The sequence below is a fragment of the Haemaphysalis longicornis genome, unplaced genomic scaffold (assembly GCF_048455015.1).
Source record: "Haemaphysalis longicornis isolate Haplotype H1 unplaced genomic scaffold, Haemaphysalis longicornis Haplotype H1 scaffold_20, whole genome shotgun sequence".
Taxonomy (NCBI): domain Eukaryota; kingdom Metazoa; phylum Arthropoda; class Arachnida; order Ixodida; family Ixodidae; genus Haemaphysalis; species Haemaphysalis longicornis.
Genome location: NW_027526296.1, coordinates 5,213,655 through 5,234,252, shown reverse-complemented (window position 1 = coordinate 5,234,252; position 20,598 = coordinate 5,213,655). Strand labels below are relative to the sequence as shown.

Here is a 20,598-nt window from a genome sequence, read left to right as displayed (position 1 = left end):
TCATGCCAAGCCTAAGCCAAAAAGGGGGGTCTTCCCATGAACCCCCACAACGACATGGCTTACCAAGCGCAGTTTCCTCTCTAGTATGCTTACTAAGAAACTCTATGTCTGTTCCAAGCAGTAACGCCACTCCCTGTTAGTCTTCTCGTCAATGAGGACTAGCCCGTACTACAAAGAGTGACCGAGCGGCAATAACAAAGCACAGCAATGTATGTACCCATGCACAAATTCTACAATAAATTACGTGTATTTCCAGGCTTGGTATGAAAAATAATGAACCCAGAAGTGATTTTATCGTGTGTTTGGTTTGGTACAGACAACAGCCTCACTGCCCATCCACTTCTGCAGGACAGAATGGCTCAATTTTTCTTTTTACAAAAAGCTTTGCGAATCCACCTTTCGTATTTAAACAGTAAGGCCTGTGTCCACTGTTACAGGTCATCTTGCCAATCAATAACAAATTCCAGTTCGAAGCTCGCACACAACCTAGCCGTGGTAGTTAGACGTCTTTGCATGTACAATACAGGACGCGATCTGATTTACCGAAGAGCGTGGAAGGCATCTTAGGAAGCAGTCCATTTAGACGTCTCAATAGGTCACAAAACAACGAGGATCGGAACCACTCAGTGGCCGTTGCAAATAAGCAAAAACGTCTCGGGATAGTCATTGAGTGCTAGCCAGAGTTTTTCGGAATAAAAAAAATCAAAATACTGATAAGGTGATTTAAAGGGGCACTGACACAAAATTTTGAAGGCGAGATAACGTCGGAGATAGATTGGTGGGAACACATATACATCATCTGCAAAATATCAGCGGCGAATACAGCCTAGAACATATTTAAAATCAATTTTGAAGTGTGCGAAACGCAACCGAGCAGCCAGCAGAGGACCACGCGCAATTGTAAATAAACAACATCCAAACACGTCACGAGTTTGTGTTTGCCGCTTCCGCACTACCGGCGTTTTACGCGGGCTCGCCCGGCTCGCCGCTCCAATCGGAGGGCCGGAGGGCGGAGCTTCTGCTCTCGAGAACGAACGACCCGATCGTTGGCGGCGGAGGCGCCGTGATTTCGTCAGCTAATCGGGCAGCTGGCCGCGACCAAAGTTTTACAGCGATTCCAGGCACTCTGTTTCTATTACTGTTTATTACCGTTTTATGCGAAAACGCGCCGGAGGCACGAAAAGCCCACTGAGCTAGCCGCACGGTCGCTGTGCAGGCGGCGGCCACGGCCGCGAAGTGGCCCAGGCCGGCGCAGGTAGCTCGAGTGATAGCTTGTTACCGCTGCACGAAATTGTCCCCAAGTCCCGACCATAGTGGCTTAAATGAGAAAGGAGTTAATGATACGATGGCGGGTTGCATTAAAAATTGTCATCTGCACCGCTTACGAGAGCGGCACTCGAATATCCGCCGCAGTGCTGAGCCGAACACATCTGTAGGCGGACCTGTAGGCAGACCGGCCGGCTGCTCCCAGCGCGCGTCTTGCCACCCACCGCCTCGAGCGTCGCGCGTCGTTCTTTAGCCGCGGTAGCATTTGCACTCGCAGCGCCTGCGCCACATCCACGGTCGCTTTTTAATTAGCGCCTCACGAGATCAGTACGTGGGGGCATTCGCAGAAACTGCCGTCGATGCGGATTCGACAGTGCTACGGCGGCTCTGCTCTGTGATATCCCTCCGACGGTCACGTGGTCAGCTTTGTTCACACAAAATCCACAAAATCCATCGTTTCGCGGCACTCGCTGAAACCGAAACTGCGACTGGCCGCATTTAAAATCCCTCTAATTTAACAACCGTCGCACGCTGAAGCAAATGAGGTTTCTACTGGTGATAAGTAGGTCACTAGCTACTTATCGCAACGAAAAAAACAAGATGCTAAATTTTTGTGTCAGTGCCCCTTTAAGGAGTAAATATAAGCAGTTGCACAGTTATTAAACTACACAGATGCTTCTAGTCAAAAAGCATATTCGCTTCTGAAACGAAGTTTTCTACGCTTCGCAACTTCAAAATTCACTGCAGGAAACCCAACTTTACACAATGAGTTTCATCATCAGCAGCAGCAGCACATAGTGATGATGATGATGAAATGTGAAGTGCTCAAAAAATTTTTTAAAAATGCGTTCCATGGTCTGAATCAAACCTGAGTCTCTCATGTTATGAAGCGCATGTCTATCCGGTTGCACTGTTCCAACACGGTCGAAGCAGTTTTAATTTTGTACTTCGACTCAGTTCGCATGAGAGACCATTTCACATTTTAACTATCTTTCTCTTAAGAAATAGGCTTCAATATTTTTTTCAATTTTATAACACCCAATGCTGGCATCTCCTTTCCGAATTGGTGAAGTAGCACCCGAATCGTAGCACACTTCACATGGCGTCTCCCGCAGCCAAAAAAGGTTCGAGATTGATCCTGTCCGACATAGCCGTCTACTAAGGTAATTGAATGCTGCCGTAGTCTGCTGAGACAATCTGCCTTCCACAGAATGACCGCCAGGCACAAACTTCTGTAAAATGGCATTTAGTTTGAGCATCTTCTGGGAGCAGTTTGTAAAAAAAGTGTAGAAACATGCTGCATCTATAATGGGGCTGTGTTTTGTAAACTCTGTTCATCATTTCGTGACCACAAGTGCACCACTGAAGAATGGATTTGACACACAGAACGTTCAGTTAAAGGAGCCATGAAGACAAAATACAAGTTTGTTTTATTCGAAATATTTCGTGTTTTACAGCGTCCCCAGCGCTTGCGCGGCAGCAAATGATGCCGTATTCACTGAGAAATTAATCAATTTAGGTTAAAATATTGGTTCTCCCGCCAAATCGTATGTTTTGGTGACGTCTGCAATGAAGTCATAACGGCGCGTATACAAACAAACTTCCACTGCGCCGTTCGGCTTTGCAGCCTTGCTGCCGTCAAACCTCCCAGATGGCGCTAGCATACGCAGCCCTCCGCCATTGCTTTGTTTTTGACCGTATTTACACCTGACTTGTTTTTGTTATGGTAGAAAGTAATCGCTTCGTGAAACCTGGGGTATGCTTGACAAACAGGGTCACGTAAGGCAACGTCGCTTACGCCAATCGGCCAGCGTCGTGTAAGACAACTCCAAAGCGGCGGACCGCTGTACAGCTAAAACAAGCGTGTGCGCCCAGTACCAACAGCAGTGCTCATCAGTACTTCTATGTTTACGTGTATTTTCGTAACTTTTGCTGTTCCCTGCACAATTCTTACTGGTGTAATATGGATATGCATTACATTTAGGCACAAACACCTTGTTCGGCAAGCTTATAAGATCTGCCTAATTTGCGTTTGCTTTTGCTGGCCTCCTCAAATCGCAGAGCAGGCTGGTATGACATCATAGGTTCTGTTGCGGGAAATGAGCGGGTGGGTCGCATGGCCATTCCCAAGTATTCCTAATTATATAGCTTACTTGAGCGCAGTTTACAATAAAAGTGGTGTCACTATGATTCTAACGAGGCAATCTTTTGAATGAAGCAAACTTGTGTTTTGCCTTCATGGCTCCTTTAACCTAAAGTGGTAGCTGTAGTTGTTCTGCAATTTCGCTGCTTGTTAACTTAGTAGCACTGAGGTTCCGAAATAGATAAGCTTTCTGTTCAGTGTGGCTTTTCTCTGCTCTCACGAGTGTCAAAAAAACATTTTTTTAGCGGGGGGCGAACACTTTTATAGGGTCTTTGGGCAACGCAGTGGCAACGTATAAACCAGCCGTCTTTAATTTCCAGACTAGCCAAGGGCTCGTACACAGCTAGAATCAATTTTGCATCATCTGCGCATCCAAAATATGACTGTGAGGTTGAACTTGCACGAACTTGGGCCAAATGCTGTACATGACACACACGACGTGAAGCAATGAAGTTGGGGGTGATGATGACGATTCAGAAGTGATTGCACCGGCACGGAGGCAGCTTTCACCGCCAGTCCGACGACAGTCTGACGTATTCACTCCTGTTGGGGTCCCGTTCGGCCAGCCCACTGTCGAGGAACACTTGAACGTGCGGGGGCCAGAAGTCCTTGCTAATCCTGACGTATCTCAGTTCCGGTGTTTGGTGCATGCTGGCGGTGAAAAGTAGGTCGAAGGTCTGGTCGATGGTCAGGCATGGGCTTGCGGTGGCCTGCCCACTGGCTCCCACAGCAGTCGGGTGCGGGCTGCGGCTCTTGAGGTACTCGGAGAGCTGCTGTCGCCTTCTCTTGGCAAGCCTGCAAACCGAGAAGAGCGTGGCACGTGCTCAGTTGGTGCTGGCAGTCTGTGCTCTGCTACTGCTAGTGACTAGGGCAAAGGTTAAAGATTCCCCAGGGCATTTAAAGGGACCATGCAGACAAAATGCAAGTTTGTTTTGTTCGAAAGATCTCGTGTTTTATAGTGGCCCCAGCGCTTGTCCGGCAGCAATGATGCTGTATTCAGTGAGAAATTAATCAATTTGGGTTAAAATTTTGGTTCTTTCGCCAAATCGTGTGTTTCCGTGACATGAGCAATGAAATCAGAAGTGCGCGTATTCCAACGAACTTCCATTGTGTTGTTTGTTCGCCGTCAGTACTTGTTCGCCGTCAGTACTTGTTCGCCGTCAGTACTCCCACATGGCACTACCATACTCGTGCACGGACCGTTGTCCGCCGTTGTTTTGTTTTTGACCGTATTTGCACCTGGCTTGATTTTGTTACTGTAGAAAGTAATCGTTTCGTGAAACATGGGGCATCCTCGACAAACAGGGTCACGTAAGACAACGGCGCTTACACCAATCGACCAGTGTCATGCAAGACGACTGCAAAGCGGGGGACTGCTGTGCAGCTAAAACAAGCATAGTGCGCCCAGTATCAACAGCTGTGCGCATCGGTACTTCTATGCTTACGTCTATTTTCCTAACTTTCATTGTTTACCCCACCATTCTTACTGCTGTAAAATGAATATGCATTGCATTTAACCACAAATAGTTTGTTTGGCAAGCTTTTATAAGCCCTGTCTAATTTGCGTTTGCTTTCGCCATCCTCAGCCAATCGCACAGCTGGGCACATATGACATCATCGGTTCTGTTGCGGGAAATGAGCTAGTGGGTCGCATAGCCAATCCCTTTCTTCCTAATTGTATAGCTTATTTGAGCAAAGTGCGCGTCAACAGTGGTGTCAGTATGATTGTAACGAGGCAGTCAACAACCCATAAAAAACGTTGTGGAGAATTATATTACTCTATATATTTTATTACTCTATATTATCTCGCAGGTGTCTACAGATAAGTATACCTGGATCCTTGCTAGAAATAAATCTAGCAGTGCGAATAGTGGGAGTATGCTATGCATTAATAGCAATGTCTGCTTCACCAACGTAACAGCCCCTGTGCTGTGGTGCCCCCTTTACAGGAAAATCAGTGGCAGAAGAGGCTAGATAGCCTCACAGCCAGCCAGCCAGATACCGCAAAGAGGGTGAAGTGGAGGGCAAAGCAAGGCAGGAAAGGAGGGCACTCCCCATTCCCCTTTACCCTATTTCCCGCTACTGCCTGCACTGCCAAAACAGCGAAATGCGGTACCAGGCATGGGTTGATGACTGAAGAGGCTGACCTCGCAAGTGAACGGGAGGAAACTCGTGTTGATACGAGACCTGTGCACACCAACCGATTCTACTACTAGCACACCTCATACTTACAGTCCCGAAATAAAGAGCAAACGCTTGGTGACTATGTACTCGAACCACCTCCAACAAGTGCTCCAGTCAAGCTGCTCAAAGCAGTGACAGTGCTCCGAAAAAGAAGGAAATATGGTTGGCCACACACTTGGGAATTTGTCAGTGAGAAAAAAAAAAAAAAAACGAAACGACCATAACGAATGAGCCATGCCAGCAAAGCAGTAAACTCAGCCAAGGTGTTGGTCATAAACAGAGCACTCCGACATCATACACCCTTGAAGCCAAATAAATATAACATACTCCGTTTTGGCAAAGGCCAGCAACATTCTGCAAGGAACTTTCAACACATTCCCAAAATTTATTCGGCAAGTTTGCACACCTGAAAATATCTATGCTAATAAAGACAATAGTTGACTGACCGATTCATCATTACACAGACCAAACCGCTGGGTGTAGAGGCTTGAAATTCAGCCAGTACATTCCTTCTTCGATACAGAGGTTCTCTAAGGGAAGATTTTCCAAAATTCCACCTCTAAAGGTAAGAAAAAAGGCTAGAATGTGCTTTCACAGGTACTGCAATACTTCTTGGGCCTGTGAAATTGTCGCATTGGTTTTTGCACCTAATTATTGTTCACAAAAATTTGTCAAAAAAATTCTGGGATTTTAAGCAACTTTGCTTTTGACAAAATTAAATGAATAGCGATTGGTTTGGTGAAGTCCCAGTGCACACCACTGGGCTTAGACATGAAATTCGAATAGTGCACGCCTCCCGTTGCACAGACGCTCAATAAGGCAGGAATATTACCAGTAAGGCCCAGAGCCTGGTGACCAAAGCACCGTAGGAGAATATATATCAAATTTAGGACTGTGAATATAAACAGTAAAAAACTGACTATGAATCAACTCTAATGTTTCCAAATATAAATAGCAAAAACTAGTAGTAGAAGTATGTTGACGCTCATGGCGTAAGGGTGTCTGTGGCCTAAGAGTGGCAAAACTGATAGGCGGTCATTCAGTCTGTAGTAAATTCTGTATGCAATGAGTACGGCGTTGATAGAAGTATTGTACATGAGTGTGTAAAGGGCCCTTCAATTAAAATATGAGGATGAATATAGTAATAGTAAAAACTGACTGCAAATCGAATTTAATATTTATCCCTGCTTTGGTGCATACAGCTTCTGAAACACAGCTAGTCAGGGCTGGCATCTGAGTGTTCATGTTTGATAGCAGTGCTTGATAAGAATATGTTTAAAAGTAAAATTAACGCAAGATGGTGAAGCAGAGAAACGAAAATTTGGCATACATTGCCATAGAGTTCCTCAACAAGCTGTGAATAGAGGAAGCATACTTGACCGGTCCCTTCAATCCTTGCAAAGGAGCCCTTGCTAGGAATGCTAGCAACTGGCATGACTATCACCTCACTCCAAGTATTGCCAACAAGAAATAACTAGAGACTGGATTTTACGCAAATGCCTATTTTGTTCATTTTGATGTATGAGCACGAATAAGAGTTCAAGCAGGGCTTGTATGGTGTTTTTACAGTGCCTCCGTTCAAAATTACGAAAAAGGAACGTGATGAACTAAGCTCACTGGAATCCAAACAGGAAATTATCAAAAGCAAAGCATGTGTTGGCTTATTAGAACAAGTATTCAAAACTCTTAACGATAACACTGCCTTGCAATAAAATCACCAAACCAAAATGGTATAAAGTCTAAACAGGTTCTGAGGATAAACAATAAACAGGTCCATAATACATACCCTAGATTAGTCCATTGTCATTATCCAAATAGCACAAAAAACAACACAAAAAAATTATCATTCAAGGAACACCAAAGAAAACCCGCCGCGGTGGCTCAGTGGCTAAGGCGTTGGTTGCGCTGCTGAGCACGAGGTCACGGGTTCGATTCCCGGCCGCGGCGGCCGCTTTTCTGATGGAGGCGGAAAGCAAAAACGCCCGTGTGTACGAGATTTCGGCGCACGTTAAAGATCCCCAGGTGGTCAAAATTAATCCGGAGCCCTCCACTACGGCGCGCCTCATCGCCTGCGCTGCGTCGGCGCGTTACACCCTACAATCAATCAAATCAATCAATCAACACCAAAGAAAGTACAACTATACTCAATTTTCCAGTTTTATATACACATACCTCCTTTAAGACATAATTTATGTTGATCTATGTGCAATGACTGTCACATTTACCTGTTATGCACTAGTAGGCATGGGTTGGGGCTTTTTTTTTTTTTATTTCTCTGTATGTATTTCTTTTCGGCCCCGACATAAATGAAGTGCCCATAAATGCCTTTTTTGGTGTTGGTGCCTAAGTGAGTATAGAAATGCCTATAAATGGCTATTTTCAAAATGGCACCTATATGAACCCTATTTAGCGTTAAGTTTCCATTTGGAGTGCAGTTTGAGATCGTTATTCATATTACCGGGCAGCTATAGCGTCGAATGTCCGGAACTTTATGGGATTTAACCAAGTCGTCTAGTACAACTAACTCCCTGAAAACAACCGCTAGCAGCAATGAAATGGTATGCGCCACACCGTCGCGGTCCCAAGAGAAAATGGTAGCTGGTCCAAGGTGGTTTACGGCCAAATTCCCAGCTAGGTGCTCTTGGGACCACCAGCGCCCAGTTGGGACCAGCAGTGCACAGCAGGGAATTTGGCCGTAAACCAGGCGGGACCAGCTATGTACCATTTTCTCTTGGGGTGACATGGCACGAGCGGTGGGCAAACACAAAACCGCGGAGAGCTGTCAGAGGAAAGGAGCAAAATGTGATGTAGAGGCGGATTTTGTTTTGTTTGTAATTTACTTCTTAAGGCGGGCTCTAAAATATGTTTCTTTATCGAAGATCTGACTGGATGGTGAATACCTCTTTGAATATGCTCTTTCAATGTGTGTAAGTGGATTGCATACGAGTATTTTTGCCAGAATTGTACGTAACAGTCCTCATGTAAGAACATGTTAATTTCTTAATAATTCATCTTCGCTCTTACACGTTTATTATTTGTGTCTGTTTCTGCTGTGTCATAATTTAATTGCATAAATTAGGCAGACATGACATAGCACCTATATTCTTTTTAATGCCTGTTCCACTATACGCGACGCTCGAGCAAACGACAGTGGCCACTGAACAAAAAATGTGCTAGTTGAATTAGGCCAGCAGTTTTATGGGAACGGCTATGTTCAACTGCTGGTGCATAACATTTTTGGTTTTCTTCTCATACATTCAGTTTACGCACGTCTTCGTTTGACATTATTTTCATTGATGTAAAAATTTATGGTGCCTATATTTCCAACTTTGGAGCCTAAAACGTTATTTTGCCTGCCTATTCTTGGCGCCTAAAAGCCTAAAACAAGCTTTTTGAATGCCTAAAAATCCGGCCTTTATAATAACTATTCATTCGTCACTCATTCCACTGCAATATTGACAAGAAAGTTCTTTGCGGCTCATAAATTCTACATAAATAACGTACCGCTTCAGGGGACCAAACTGGCGTTGTGTAAGGCTCTTTGCACAGCTTCAATGTCATGCTCTATTACAGTTCGTGAAACAATTAACGAAGCAGTGCAGTAAAATGTGAGATTGGTGTCGTTTGACGCTCACAAAGCTGTGAGTAAGATAAGGAGAGGTCAATAACAATGAAAAAAAAGCAAAGTTTTGTACTACTGTTTCAATTGTAGTGCAGCTTTTACTGGCAGGCTCAAACTAAATTTTGCCTGTTACAGGAGTTAGCAGTCAAAAGCAATACTCTATTCCCTGGTCTTCCTCTATCAGTATCCCAATACTATTTTTGTGACCTCTGCAGCCTTGCAGTTTCCTTTCTTAGTGGCACTTTTAAGCCCTCCCTCAGGCTTTTAGAAGACGAATATTTACCACATATGGATTTCGATTACTACATGTAGATTCATTCGAACACAACCTGCGTAATCGTTTCTATCTCTTTTCCGCAGGCCAAGGCTAGCAGGCGCACCTGCGTACGGGCTTTCAGCCTTTGTCTAGCCGTGCGGGCCATCCAGGGCAATTCGTTTCCGCAAAATGAAGATTATTATTATTATTATTATTACACATGCCCCATCATTTTCGGCACACTTCCCTGCAAAACTCTTCGTTCTTGAACAACCTGCTGTAGCCTCAAAAAGCAGAACACTGCCCTTGGAGTCATACCAGTTTTCCTCCCTGATATCAAACTTCGTTGCCCAGAACATCTCGGTCAACGTTTTCCATTGCACTTTTTCTCCCCACAAAATCGTTTCTATCAACTTTGCCTCTTTCGGCAGGTTATTTCTTAGCTGCCTAGGCTTCTTCCCTGATATTCCTAGTAGTCATTCTTAGCCACTGCATGGCCACGCTTTTTATGTACAGGTAAGCTGTCCACATAAGTGGATTCATTGTTCTTAACCTCTTCCCAAAACAGCTTCAATCGAGCTTCCCGCTCGCGGCTGTTTTGTTTTTAGTCGTTTCACAACCATGTTCGCAACCTCCCGAGGCTGTGGCGCCACCTGCCCTTGCTACCGAAAAGCATAAATTGTTCAATGCGGTGTCACACGCATAGGTGGCGTCGGGAATTTTTCTTTGTCGTACACGCACGGATAAAGTTTCTGGCGAAATATTTTTTTCTGAAAACATTACTGCTCTAATGAGATGTAATTCACAAGTCACCTTGCTTTTTAGCCTCTCTCTTAAATTTGCAACATCAGCGTTTAAACGCCCCGCTCATCTCGCACTACCCGTCTTCTTTATACCTTCACACCCACTAAGTTTCTTTTTCCACCAAATAAAGAAATGAATTTCTGCATTTATGTTTATAGTAAAATGTAAAGCTGGTAGTGCAGTTAGAAAAGCGTAATTTTATTAAACGCTGACGACAATTTGTGATTTAAAACTTAAAACGAACTGTAGCCACCACTGCCCACTTTTACGATGCTTCCGTGGCTGCCGCCCTCGAGAAGCACGGTTTGTAGGCATCGCTCAGGTCTCTCCTCAAATCCACGCAATAATCTTTCGCCTTTTACTAAAGATTACCGTGGGGAGGGACACTCCAATGAGCCTATAGGCCAATTTTTGGGAGGCCTTGCCCGTTTGGGCGAGGCCTAATTACGAAATCCAAAATCAGATTACGCTGCCTACACTACCCTACGACGGTCACCGCGTTGATGTGTACGAACGGTGCGAGGACGTTGACCCGTTCGTTTCACAACGGAATTCTGTGCGGTGTATCTCCTCGTGCTGCCCGGACGCTCGCTTTCCGCTGCGGCGACCGCCGAAGTTCGCGTGGCCGTATTTCCCCGGGTAAGCCCGAGCAGCCATGACATGACTTCTGGAAGGCCGCCGCCGAAGACGCACTGCTTCGTGTTCTCTGTCCCGGACGACGTCATAGATGCGATCGAAGAAATCGTCGGCCCTCGCGGCCTGGCGTCACTGCAACACCAGGGTAACTACACAACTTCTACGCATCCGTGAAACACGGCTGCTGCGGCAGCAAAGCTGGATGAACGAGGAGCCGTCATCTTGAACGGCGTTCCCCTTTACCGTACCGTTGCGTGCGTTGGACCCCAAGTCCTGTACGTAACGGGGTACAGTGTACACATCGCCGACTGTGACCTTGAAGCGGCGCTGGCCCCATAGAGATAATATACTGACTGCTGGCCCCGTGTGGCAAGGTGATCGCCGTGAGAAAACCGACGTGCAAGGTCGCCATTACGTCGGTACACGCGGCTAGTCTGAATTGACATGACGAAGCCGATACCGAACTTCTTGAACGTGAAGGGGTGCCGTGTACAATGCGAATATAAGGGGGTCAAGCGTCTGTGCTCCCGATGTGGTCGCGAGGGGCACCACGAAGGGGACTGCCGGACCCCGTCGTGGTGTCACCGTTGCGTGGACTACGGCCATGACGGCGCCGAGTGCACCGCCTCGTGGCCTCGTCCCGTCGTTGCGGGGGCCGGCTCGCATCTTCCGACTGCCTGAGGCCACGGTCTGGTGAGTTTCCTGAGCTACTGCCGGCCGGCGGCGCGGGGAGGCGTGATCCTGAGCTGAAGCCGGAATCGTCCGACACGCCGGTCATTGACAAGATGGAGATCGCGACCCCATCGGTCGAGTCCAGTGACGACGAAGAGGGGGCAGAGTCATCCAGGGCGCCCCTGTCCGTCTGCAGAGCTACTGACACCAACACAGACAGCACCCCGGTGAGCAACGATGAGCAGCGCATCAACCCAGCCCAGAGTCGTCTCTTGGCGAACTGACGTCCTCTTCCAGCGACTTGGCATCGCAAGAAACTGAGGCATCCGATCCAGAGCCAGCGGATACTACCAGCCAACTTCGAGCACATGGGACGCCCCTTCACACAAGTGCTCAGGCCGGCAAGAGCGCCAAGACCAAGGCGGCGAAAGCTAGCAAGTCCACGAAGGTTCTCAAGCCAGCCGACGCATCAAAGGTGTCCACCTGCCCCAAGGATCCACGGCCAGTAAACCCAGTTGCCACGTTGCCGACCTTTTTTACGACATGAAGAGTCCCGAGAGGCTAGACCCGATTAACCACGGGTGGCTTTCGGCTACGGACTCACAAAGTGAAAAAAGTAAGAAGTTATGTATCTCTGAGCCACCGGACAAGACCACGATGTAAAAGAAAATAATGTCAACTATAAGTAGTCCACTAATAATTTTAATGTTGGCGCATTTTCTCACTTGGAATGCTCAGGGCTTTTGGAGCCCGGACGAGCAAAAAGGAAATTAGGCAACAACCCTTCCTGATTTCATGGCTCACAACAAATGGCGCGCTCAGGTGCCCATGTCAACCTGAAATGTTGACGTTCTTTCCTTACAGGAGTGCAACTTTCACACTCCACAACATCTCTTTGTTTTGAGAGAAGTTTGCAGTACAAGTGTTTTTTAGATTGAGTGACCCTCTTGCATCAGGTGTTGGGTCGTCTTTCGGCAGGATAGCTTCTGCAATAGGGCCTTTTGTACCTTTGGTTTGGACGGCCAGATATTAGCCGTTAGTTTTTACTTGTGTTTGCACCGAGTGCGAGCGGTTGTCATGTATGCACAGATTAGGCGCAATCACAAAGCTGATTTCTATAGCTCTCTAGACGCTTACTTGCCAGAGCAATATCCTACGATGCTCGTAGAGGATTTCAACCGTGTGTTGGACACGCAGCGAGACATACGAGGACCAAGGCAAGGAAGACCCTACCAGGGCGCAGGCGAGCTTCGCAACTTAGTCACCCAATCCCGGCTTCGAGTGCGTGCGTGGAAACAGGTGCACGGGGATGAATTTGCAGCCAGCTGGAATAGCAGCACGTCTGCCAGCAGGCTGGACAAATTCTACCTTCCACCTGAGCTCAGCCGCCACGTAAACACCTGCAATGTCTTATCCTTCCCTGCCGACTGCCCACGCATCTCCGACCAACGACCGGTGTCGCTCACTCGGTTGTCTGATGGTTGCGTCACACAGCATGGCCTGTGGCGGATGGACACATGCCTTTTGACCGGTCCCACAAGATTGGCAAGCCTAAGCACGGCACTCGCGGCCGAGGTGGATTCTGAGGCGTGCTGCATTACATGGGACGAATTGATGATGCGCTTCCGTGGGCTGCTTGTTCGCGCCGGACGCGAGAGGAAAGTCAGGATCACAGAGGAACTGAATGACACACTGAGGCGACTCCGCATCGTAAACAAGGGTGCTCTCCTAACGTTCGCTATGCGCAATTACGTGATCCAGTTAAAGGCATGTTATGTTTTACTTCTGAGGACATGTCTTCGCGAGCGGCGAACAAGACTGTAGTGCTTCGCAGACCAGTGTCTAACCAAGCTGTTCTCTGTCATGTTAGAACCGGCTCGCAGACGAGACGCAGTTGCCAGTGCTGAATGTGACAATGCCGAATGGGAGCGTGAGTAACAGGCAGGAGGACGTTAGCGGTGCTATCTTCGTGCAATATGTTTTGGAACAGTTCACGTCAGACGGTAATTCAAGGGAGGGTTTGGACTATGAGGAGAGACTTTGGGAGTTTCGTGACAGTCTACCACACGTCCCCGGGCACCTTCTCGAGCAGTTCTGCAGCCCGGCCACAACCAGAAAGCTGTATTACCCTCGACGCGATAAACGAGCAATCCGCCCCCGTCCCAGTTGGTATCCAGATGGGATTTTACGGAGTGTTCTTCCCTATAATCAAGGAAGCACTTCCGGAAATGATTAATGCATTCATAGTGGATGGTGTCCGGCTGGCTTCCTTTTGTGAGAACCGGGTGGTCCTCATGCCAAAACCAGGGGGTGACTCATCCGACCCGATAGCCTACCGGCCGATAACACTTTTTAACAGCGACTACAAGATAGCAGCATCAGTACTAGCCCAACGCATAAGTGCCACACTGCCGGAGATTGTGAGCGAGGCCCAGAACTGTAGCATTCCCGGGTGTTCCATTTCCTCTTCACGCTACCTGTTCACGTATGCCACCCGGACAGATATCCCTGGTTGCTTTGTGTCTCTCGACCAGGCGAAAGCCTTTGACAGAGTCGAGCACCAGTACCTGCTGGATGTGCTGAAATGCTACGGATTCCCGGCGGATCTCGCAGCCAGGTTTAAGCTTATGTACATGGGAGTCTCGGCGTGCTTGCTCGTCGATGGGCACCTGAGCGCGCCATTTGTTGTGAGCCACGAAATCAGGAAGGGTTGTTGCCTTTCGCCTCTCCTGTTTGCCCTGCGCATTGACCCCCTTCTACGTCATGTGACGGAATGCCGCTTCATCCGCAGATTGGGTCGTTTGGGTCGTTTGCATCGCACCTGCCCGGTGAAGTGGAATGGATGGATGGGGCGAAGCTGTTGGGCGTCATTTTCAACCCTTCTGGAGACGTGACGAACAGGAAGTAGAGGAAACTCCTTGAGAACGCGGAAAGGCACCTTTCCATTCCCTCGCAGTATCAGCTGCTGCTGTTGGAACAAAGCTACGTGATTAAGTCATGTGTGTCGGCTGCGCTTTTTTACGCAGCCTGCGGGGCATGCCCGCCAACAAGAGTGATGCGGCAGCTGACTACGAAGTTCATGTTCTTCTTTTGGGCCAGCAAAACAGATCGAGTGGCACGCATCTTTCTGCGACTTCCGAAAAGTATGGGCAGCCACAGTCTTCCCTGTGTCCCCACTATGTGCAGTATATTGGCACTGCGAGGTGTACTGGATGTGGTACATGACCGCGACTTTGCAGGGAGGGCTCTCGTCGAGTACTTCATGATGGCTGTTCTACCACGAACGTGGCATCGACCCATCAGCCGAGCAGCTGCCTCTTTTTACACATATTTCATCGGCACCTTCACAAAGCTGAGATGAGCTGTTCGAATCATAGGTCGCAGGAACGCAGCCAACTAAGATCTGCGAGCACCTGGCTATGAGATAGCTTATCGATGAGCAGAGGGAAAGACAAGGGGGGCCAGGTGGAGACAACAGACTTGTTCAGTGATTCCATCAGACATGAGGGTCTTTGGATCGGAGCGAGGTTGGGGGGGTCCTTCCTACCAGAGATCGGTTGGCAGTGTGGGGGGTGGTGCCCAACTCCCAGTGCCCACAGTGCAGCCAGGTCGAAACGTCGGAACACGTTATGTACGATTGCCGGGTGGCAAAGACGTTATGGCGTCTTTTGGGCAGGATTTTGGCATGAGGCTTCATACTCGCACAAAGACGCACAATGCTTTGGTAACCTTTCTGTTGTATGTGGAAGCGTTAGTCTTGTGGAGAAGGCGCGGCTATGCGTCCCTAATGGCCTGGCCCCAATAAGCCATGTACCCAATGCTCTGGAAAGTCTGAACCCGTCTGCCTGGAGGCGGAGCTCTCCGTGCTGGGGGAGGAGGCCTTCCTCTGGCGCTGGTCAACCCGCTTTATCACGGTGCGAAACCAACGAGTGCACATGGAGATAGTGCCTTAATAATCAGTCAGTTGTGTTTTTTGTTTTTCACTTGTGCATTTCAGCCGTCGCGATTGCAATGTGACATGTGCTTTTATATATGAGCTGCTGGTGTTTTCTTGATGTATGTTACCTACGACGAAATAAAATACTCTTTGTCACCTTGTACTAAAGATTACTGTGGGGAGGGACATTCCAATGAGCCTATAGGCCAATTTTCGGGCGGCCTAATCATGAAATCCAAAGTCAGACTGTACAACCGTATCGTACCACCACGTTGAGGTGTGTCCACAATGTGATGACGTTGACCTGTTAAGAAGCACCAGAATTCGGTGTATACCGTCACGTTACCCTGTTGATGTAAAAAAGCTACAGAATGTGGTGTACCTCCTCACGTTCCCTCGATTAAAAAAAATCCTGGGCCATCTCCACTCATGTGAAACCTGGGGAGGGGCGAAGCAAGCTGTGTATAAGTATATTCTTCGCACCTTGGCGTTTCTGCCCACGGAGATGAAACCGTTGGGGGGTAGCTTTGCTTGAAGCACGAAGTGTTCTAGCATGAGGCGTTGGAAAACGAGTGTCCCAGTGTGTTCTTTTATACATGTTACATTCTAACGCGAGGCATTGGACAACAAGTGTCTCGGTGTTTTAGTACCGTGACTACGCGATACTACAACAACATGAGACGCCGACAGCCCGAGCCCCTAAAAGAGCTACACAATTCCGTGCATCTACTTGCGTTGCCCTGTTGATTTTTAAAGAAGCTACAGGATTCTGTTTATTCCCTCGCGTTGCCTCGTTGATTAAAAAAAGCTACACAATGTGGAGTCCTGACGTTGACCTGCATACTAGAAAGCTACAGAAATTCTATAAGTTGTCTACCGATACTACGTTCCCGCAGCCTTACGTGAGAAGGGCTCTGTGACAACGGGTGAGCAGCCACTACACTGAGTCAGTCCGTCATTGAGAAAACTGATCGAACCTAGTAATAACTTCACAATGTCTAATGGCGCAGCCGTGGAATTCTTTCCAGCTTTGGGAGGTGAAACTGACTAGGAATGGACAACCTAAGCTCACCTCAAGGCTCACCAAACACTCAGTTGTCTTCTGAGGAAACGGCAGGTGCGGCACGCTCACCATCTGACTTTGAAATCTGCTGCGCTGTTACAGGAGCCACTCTAAGACGGCAGCGTCCTAACTGCTCGTACAGCGTTCGCCTCTGATTCCATTTTGTGTGGTAACCGTGTTATCGCCACAAATAACGTGTTTGTTTGTTTTTCGAGATGCAATCTGCAGTTGCCTTTGTCAGCATCACCCAACTGCACTGCCACCCTTTTTTCGTAAAGCAAATCACCTTCTTCTGTTTTCCTCATTGATTGTTTATGGCATTCCCTTCGTGATGACTAGTATCACCGATCGAAACAAATTAATGTATCTACGTTCTAATCTACGTATCTACGTAATCTAATCTACGTAATCTAATGTATCTACGTTCTATGTTGTTCTATCTACGTTCTAATTTTAGCACTGCTACTGGTGTGAGGCTGAAATTAAATTTTGTCCGTTGCAGTGGTAGCTGCCAAAATCCATATTCCACTCCCTTCTTGTAATCCACTAGCATTTCAATCTTCCTTTTAATCACCTCTACAGCCTTGTAGCGTAGGTTACTTTCCATGTATCACCGTTAAACATTAAGGCTTCCAGAACGCAGACATTCAGATATCTGCATTCGGATTCATGTGGATGCAATCCCATTCAAAAAAAATGTGTCAAATAATGTCTTTCCGTTCCACAAACCATACATGACCCTTCATTCGTGTATACTCCCCCACAACCTGCTCTAGCCTTAAAAAGCAGAGCACCCCCTTTGAGTTATCATACAGATTTTTCATTCTCATACCAAATTCCACTGCTGGTACATTTCTGACAACGTGTTTTTGATATTATTTTTTCCTTCCATTTATCCGTTTCTGTCAGCTTTGCCATTGGCGGATCCAGAGGGGGGGTCCGGATGTCCTGACCCCTCCCTTAATTTTTGAATTTGAACCTCCAAGACATTGACCACTCAGGTCGCAGAAAAAGGTGAATTCATGACTTGTTGTATTCCTTGTGTTTTTGCTTTCCCGAAATTTCAGTGAATAAATAAGGCTCCTCCTCCTCCTCCTCATGCTCATCATCATCATCATCACCGATAGGAGCTGACCCCCCTCTCAGAAAAAGCCTGGATCCGCCCCTGAGCTTTGCTTCTTTTTTTTGGTTACCCTGGCTTTTTTTGGTTCACCACTAACCTTTACATATTTCATCGTCAACCTCCTTGTATTTTTTAGCCATTGCGTGCCTGCGCTTTTCATGTACGGTACCTGAACATTTTGGCTATCCACTTAAGCAGATCCGTTCCTCTTCTCCTTCCCTCAAAACATGTTTTACTCTGAACTGCTTGAACTTCAAACAACGCTCTCATATTTTCCTACACTGCTTCATAGGCTGTTTTACTACGCATGCCTGGAGCCAAATGGCACCTACCAGTCTCTGGTTTACTTCTGGGTATGATAACACACCTGATCTTTCCAAATTCCTCGCACTAAATATAGTATTTGTTACACCCCCACTTCATGCCACACTTCATCATAGCTGTGTTTCACTTTCCCTTAATTTTTACCTTGTGGAGAAACAGGTTTATTTCTTTCACTCCCAGCCATGTACAACAACTCTTCCTCTCTTTGGTGGAATGCTCGCTTTGCGCGACTGCGCGCATATAAAGTCTCGCTCACGTGGCGCCGCCACGCTTCGTTGGTTACAGAGCCAGTGGGTATCGCGTAGTGTTGTTTTCGCGTCCAGCACTCTCCGAGAAACTCTGACAGACAGGCCGGCATTGACCCCACAAATTGTTCCTTATGAGTTCTTAAGCAGCTTTTTTTTTGTTGTTGTTGTTGTTTTGTTTATCCACACTCCCAAACATTTATAGTCCTTGACTCTGCGTATTTCACCACGCTTGATTGACACTGGGGCTCTTCGATTTACAGTCTGGGACTCGCTGCGGATAGTCCGAGTATTCCCCGAAGCCATAGGGATGCATGTGAAAATCGAACGCCGGACTGCTTCTCGGGGAGTCCGAGACTGAATCGACGAGCCCCACTGCGTCAAAGCTACTGTAGTGAAAAACCATCAGTATTTCCGACTTTTCGGTGCTAAATTTAACCTGAGGTCTGCGGCTTCCTGGTCACAGATTTTTGTGAGCAGTTGCATATCACTCTCGCTATCAGCCAAAAAAACATCGCCAGGACTCCACTGCTGAGCACGAGGTCGTGGGTTCGATTCCCGGCCGCGGCAGCCGCTTTTCTGATGGAGGCGAAAAGCAAAAACGTGTGTTCGAGATTTCGGCGCACGTTAAAGATCCCCAGGGGGTCAAAATTAATCCGAGCCCTCCACTACGGCGTGCTTCATCGCCTGCGTTGCGTCGGCGCATTAAACCCAACAATCAATCAACATCGTCAGGAAAACAATGTTATAGCACTTTGCCCTGCCAGCGGTGCATTAAGCTGAGCCGTAATTGACTTTCGTTTAGTTACTTTTTTAGCCCTGCCATGTACAGCAAGAACAGCTCAGGGCTTAAACAGCATTCTTATTTGAATTCTCTAATCCTAGCTGTCATTTACATGACATCAGTGACACTGAAACTGGATTTGCATGCCAATTGGAGAAATGTGACATCATGCAGCAGGTGTGGGTGAAAAATGGGACGGATATTGCAGAAGGAATGTCCGCAGTTTTCTAGAATGCTTGCCATGGTTTCGGCAGGTACTGTCAAACTAGGTCAGTGTGCTAATCGACCAGATTTAGGGGAAATCCCCAAGGTGGAGTAAGTTTCTGTAAAGGAAAGTTTGACATCCACCTAAATGCAGCCATACGGCTACACAGGAAAGCTATACAGCTTTCTCAGAAACTTCGCAGTTGAAGAAAAATTCGTCCTGGTCCAGGATCCTTTATAGGTCAGTGTGCAAAGGCTTAAAAACAGCGAGAAGATGGAACAGAATAGTAAGCAACAGATTACGGTGGGCACTGACTGATGACCACAACCAGACGACAGCGACCAGCCCAGCTTTGCACCTCTACACAGATTACATTGTTTCTATTTTATCCCATCTAAGAGGTGCTAAAAGTGAGGATAAAAAAAAATAGTGTTGCAAATATCTGAGAGAAAACGTGCGCGTCACGGGGTTTTCTCGGGGTAGTACTACCTAGCTGCCGTTCATGTGACGTAATGTCATGTGACGTCAGTGACGCATACCCGCACCCGGGCCGCGAGCACTGATATATATATAGCAGTGCAGTCGCCAGTGCTAGCGCTCAACCGAAGGACCCTGTAGCACAATATAAACACGCTGTTTATGTAAACACGCGACAGAGAGCACGTGCTGACTAGTGAACTGCGGCCTCCCCTTCACACCAGCCACACCTCAAGGCAGCAAATCCAGCAAATGCATCACGAATATCTCGTAAAAGCTTACGTGCGGGCAGTGGAGTGATGGCTCGGTACCGCGGTCGGTTCGTCCCTAGCTTCCAAGTCGGCGATCTCCCGTCTGGCGGCCGAAAGCTGCCCGTTGAACTCCGCGACCAGTCGCTTCAAGCTGTCGTTTTCCTCTTTCAAGCTCTGCACGAGTCTGGCCCGCAAGAGCGGTTGAGGGAGCGGGCTGGGTTTCTTTTCGGCAGTCAGCTGCTTGTGCGCCTCCACAAAGCAACTGTCGTAGTCGGCGTCCACTACCGGCTGGGGAACTTTCAGCAGCATCTCCAGCCTGTTCTCTAGGACGCGAGCCTTATCCACAAGTTCACGGTAACACCTTTCTTTCTCAGTTTCTTTCGCACTTGTCATATTTCCTGAGTCACCACGGTTCACATACACTAGAATTCGTAAACAATACAGTTCGCTTTCGTCGCCCGCGCGCTGATGCGATGTCGATGTTTAGTTTGAGCTTGAGGTTAACTGTCATGCTAACTTGAGATTAGCAATGGTAAGTGCCTATCGAAGACGAATCAACTTTAATAAGTTAATAATTTGCCTTTAAACTGGTTAAGTCTGTCAAAT

At 47.5% G+C, this 20,598-nt stretch overlaps 1 protein-coding gene and 1 non-coding gene across 2 annotated transcripts; one reads left to right on the top strand and one right to left on the bottom strand.

Moving 5' to 3' along the window:
- Positions 1-1,867: 1,867 nt before the first annotated feature.
- On the bottom strand, positions 1,868-20,488 carry LOC144172328 (uncharacterized). The gene is made up of 2 exons (XM_077701090.1): positions 20,024-20,488; positions 1,868-4,204 (listed from the first exon to the last, which is right to left on the bottom strand). The coding sequence occupies exons 1-2, from the start codon at positions 20,383-20,385 to the stop codon at positions 3,916-3,918; spliced, it is 651 nt and encodes a 216-aa protein (XP_077557216.1). The 5' UTR covers positions 20,386-20,488; the 3' UTR covers positions 1,868-3,915.
- Positions 10,590-10,714, top strand: LOC144172388 (U5 spliceosomal RNA). Its single transcript, XR_013323004.1, has one exon. It is a non-coding gene; the product is annotated as a U5 spliceosomal RNA (small nuclear RNA).
- Positions 20,489-20,598: the final 110 nt, after the last annotated feature.

Excerpts from the sequence above, each read along its gene's own strand:
- LOC144172328 (XM_077701090.1), bottom strand. The coding sequence starts at position 20,385 with ATGACAAGTGCGAAAGAAACTGAGAAAGAAAGGTGTTACCGTGAACTT. Across the intron at positions 4,205-20,023 it reads CATCACTCCACTGCCCGCAC|GCTTGCCAAGAGAAGGCGAC; the intron begins GTAAGCTTTTAC and ends CTCGGTTTGCAG.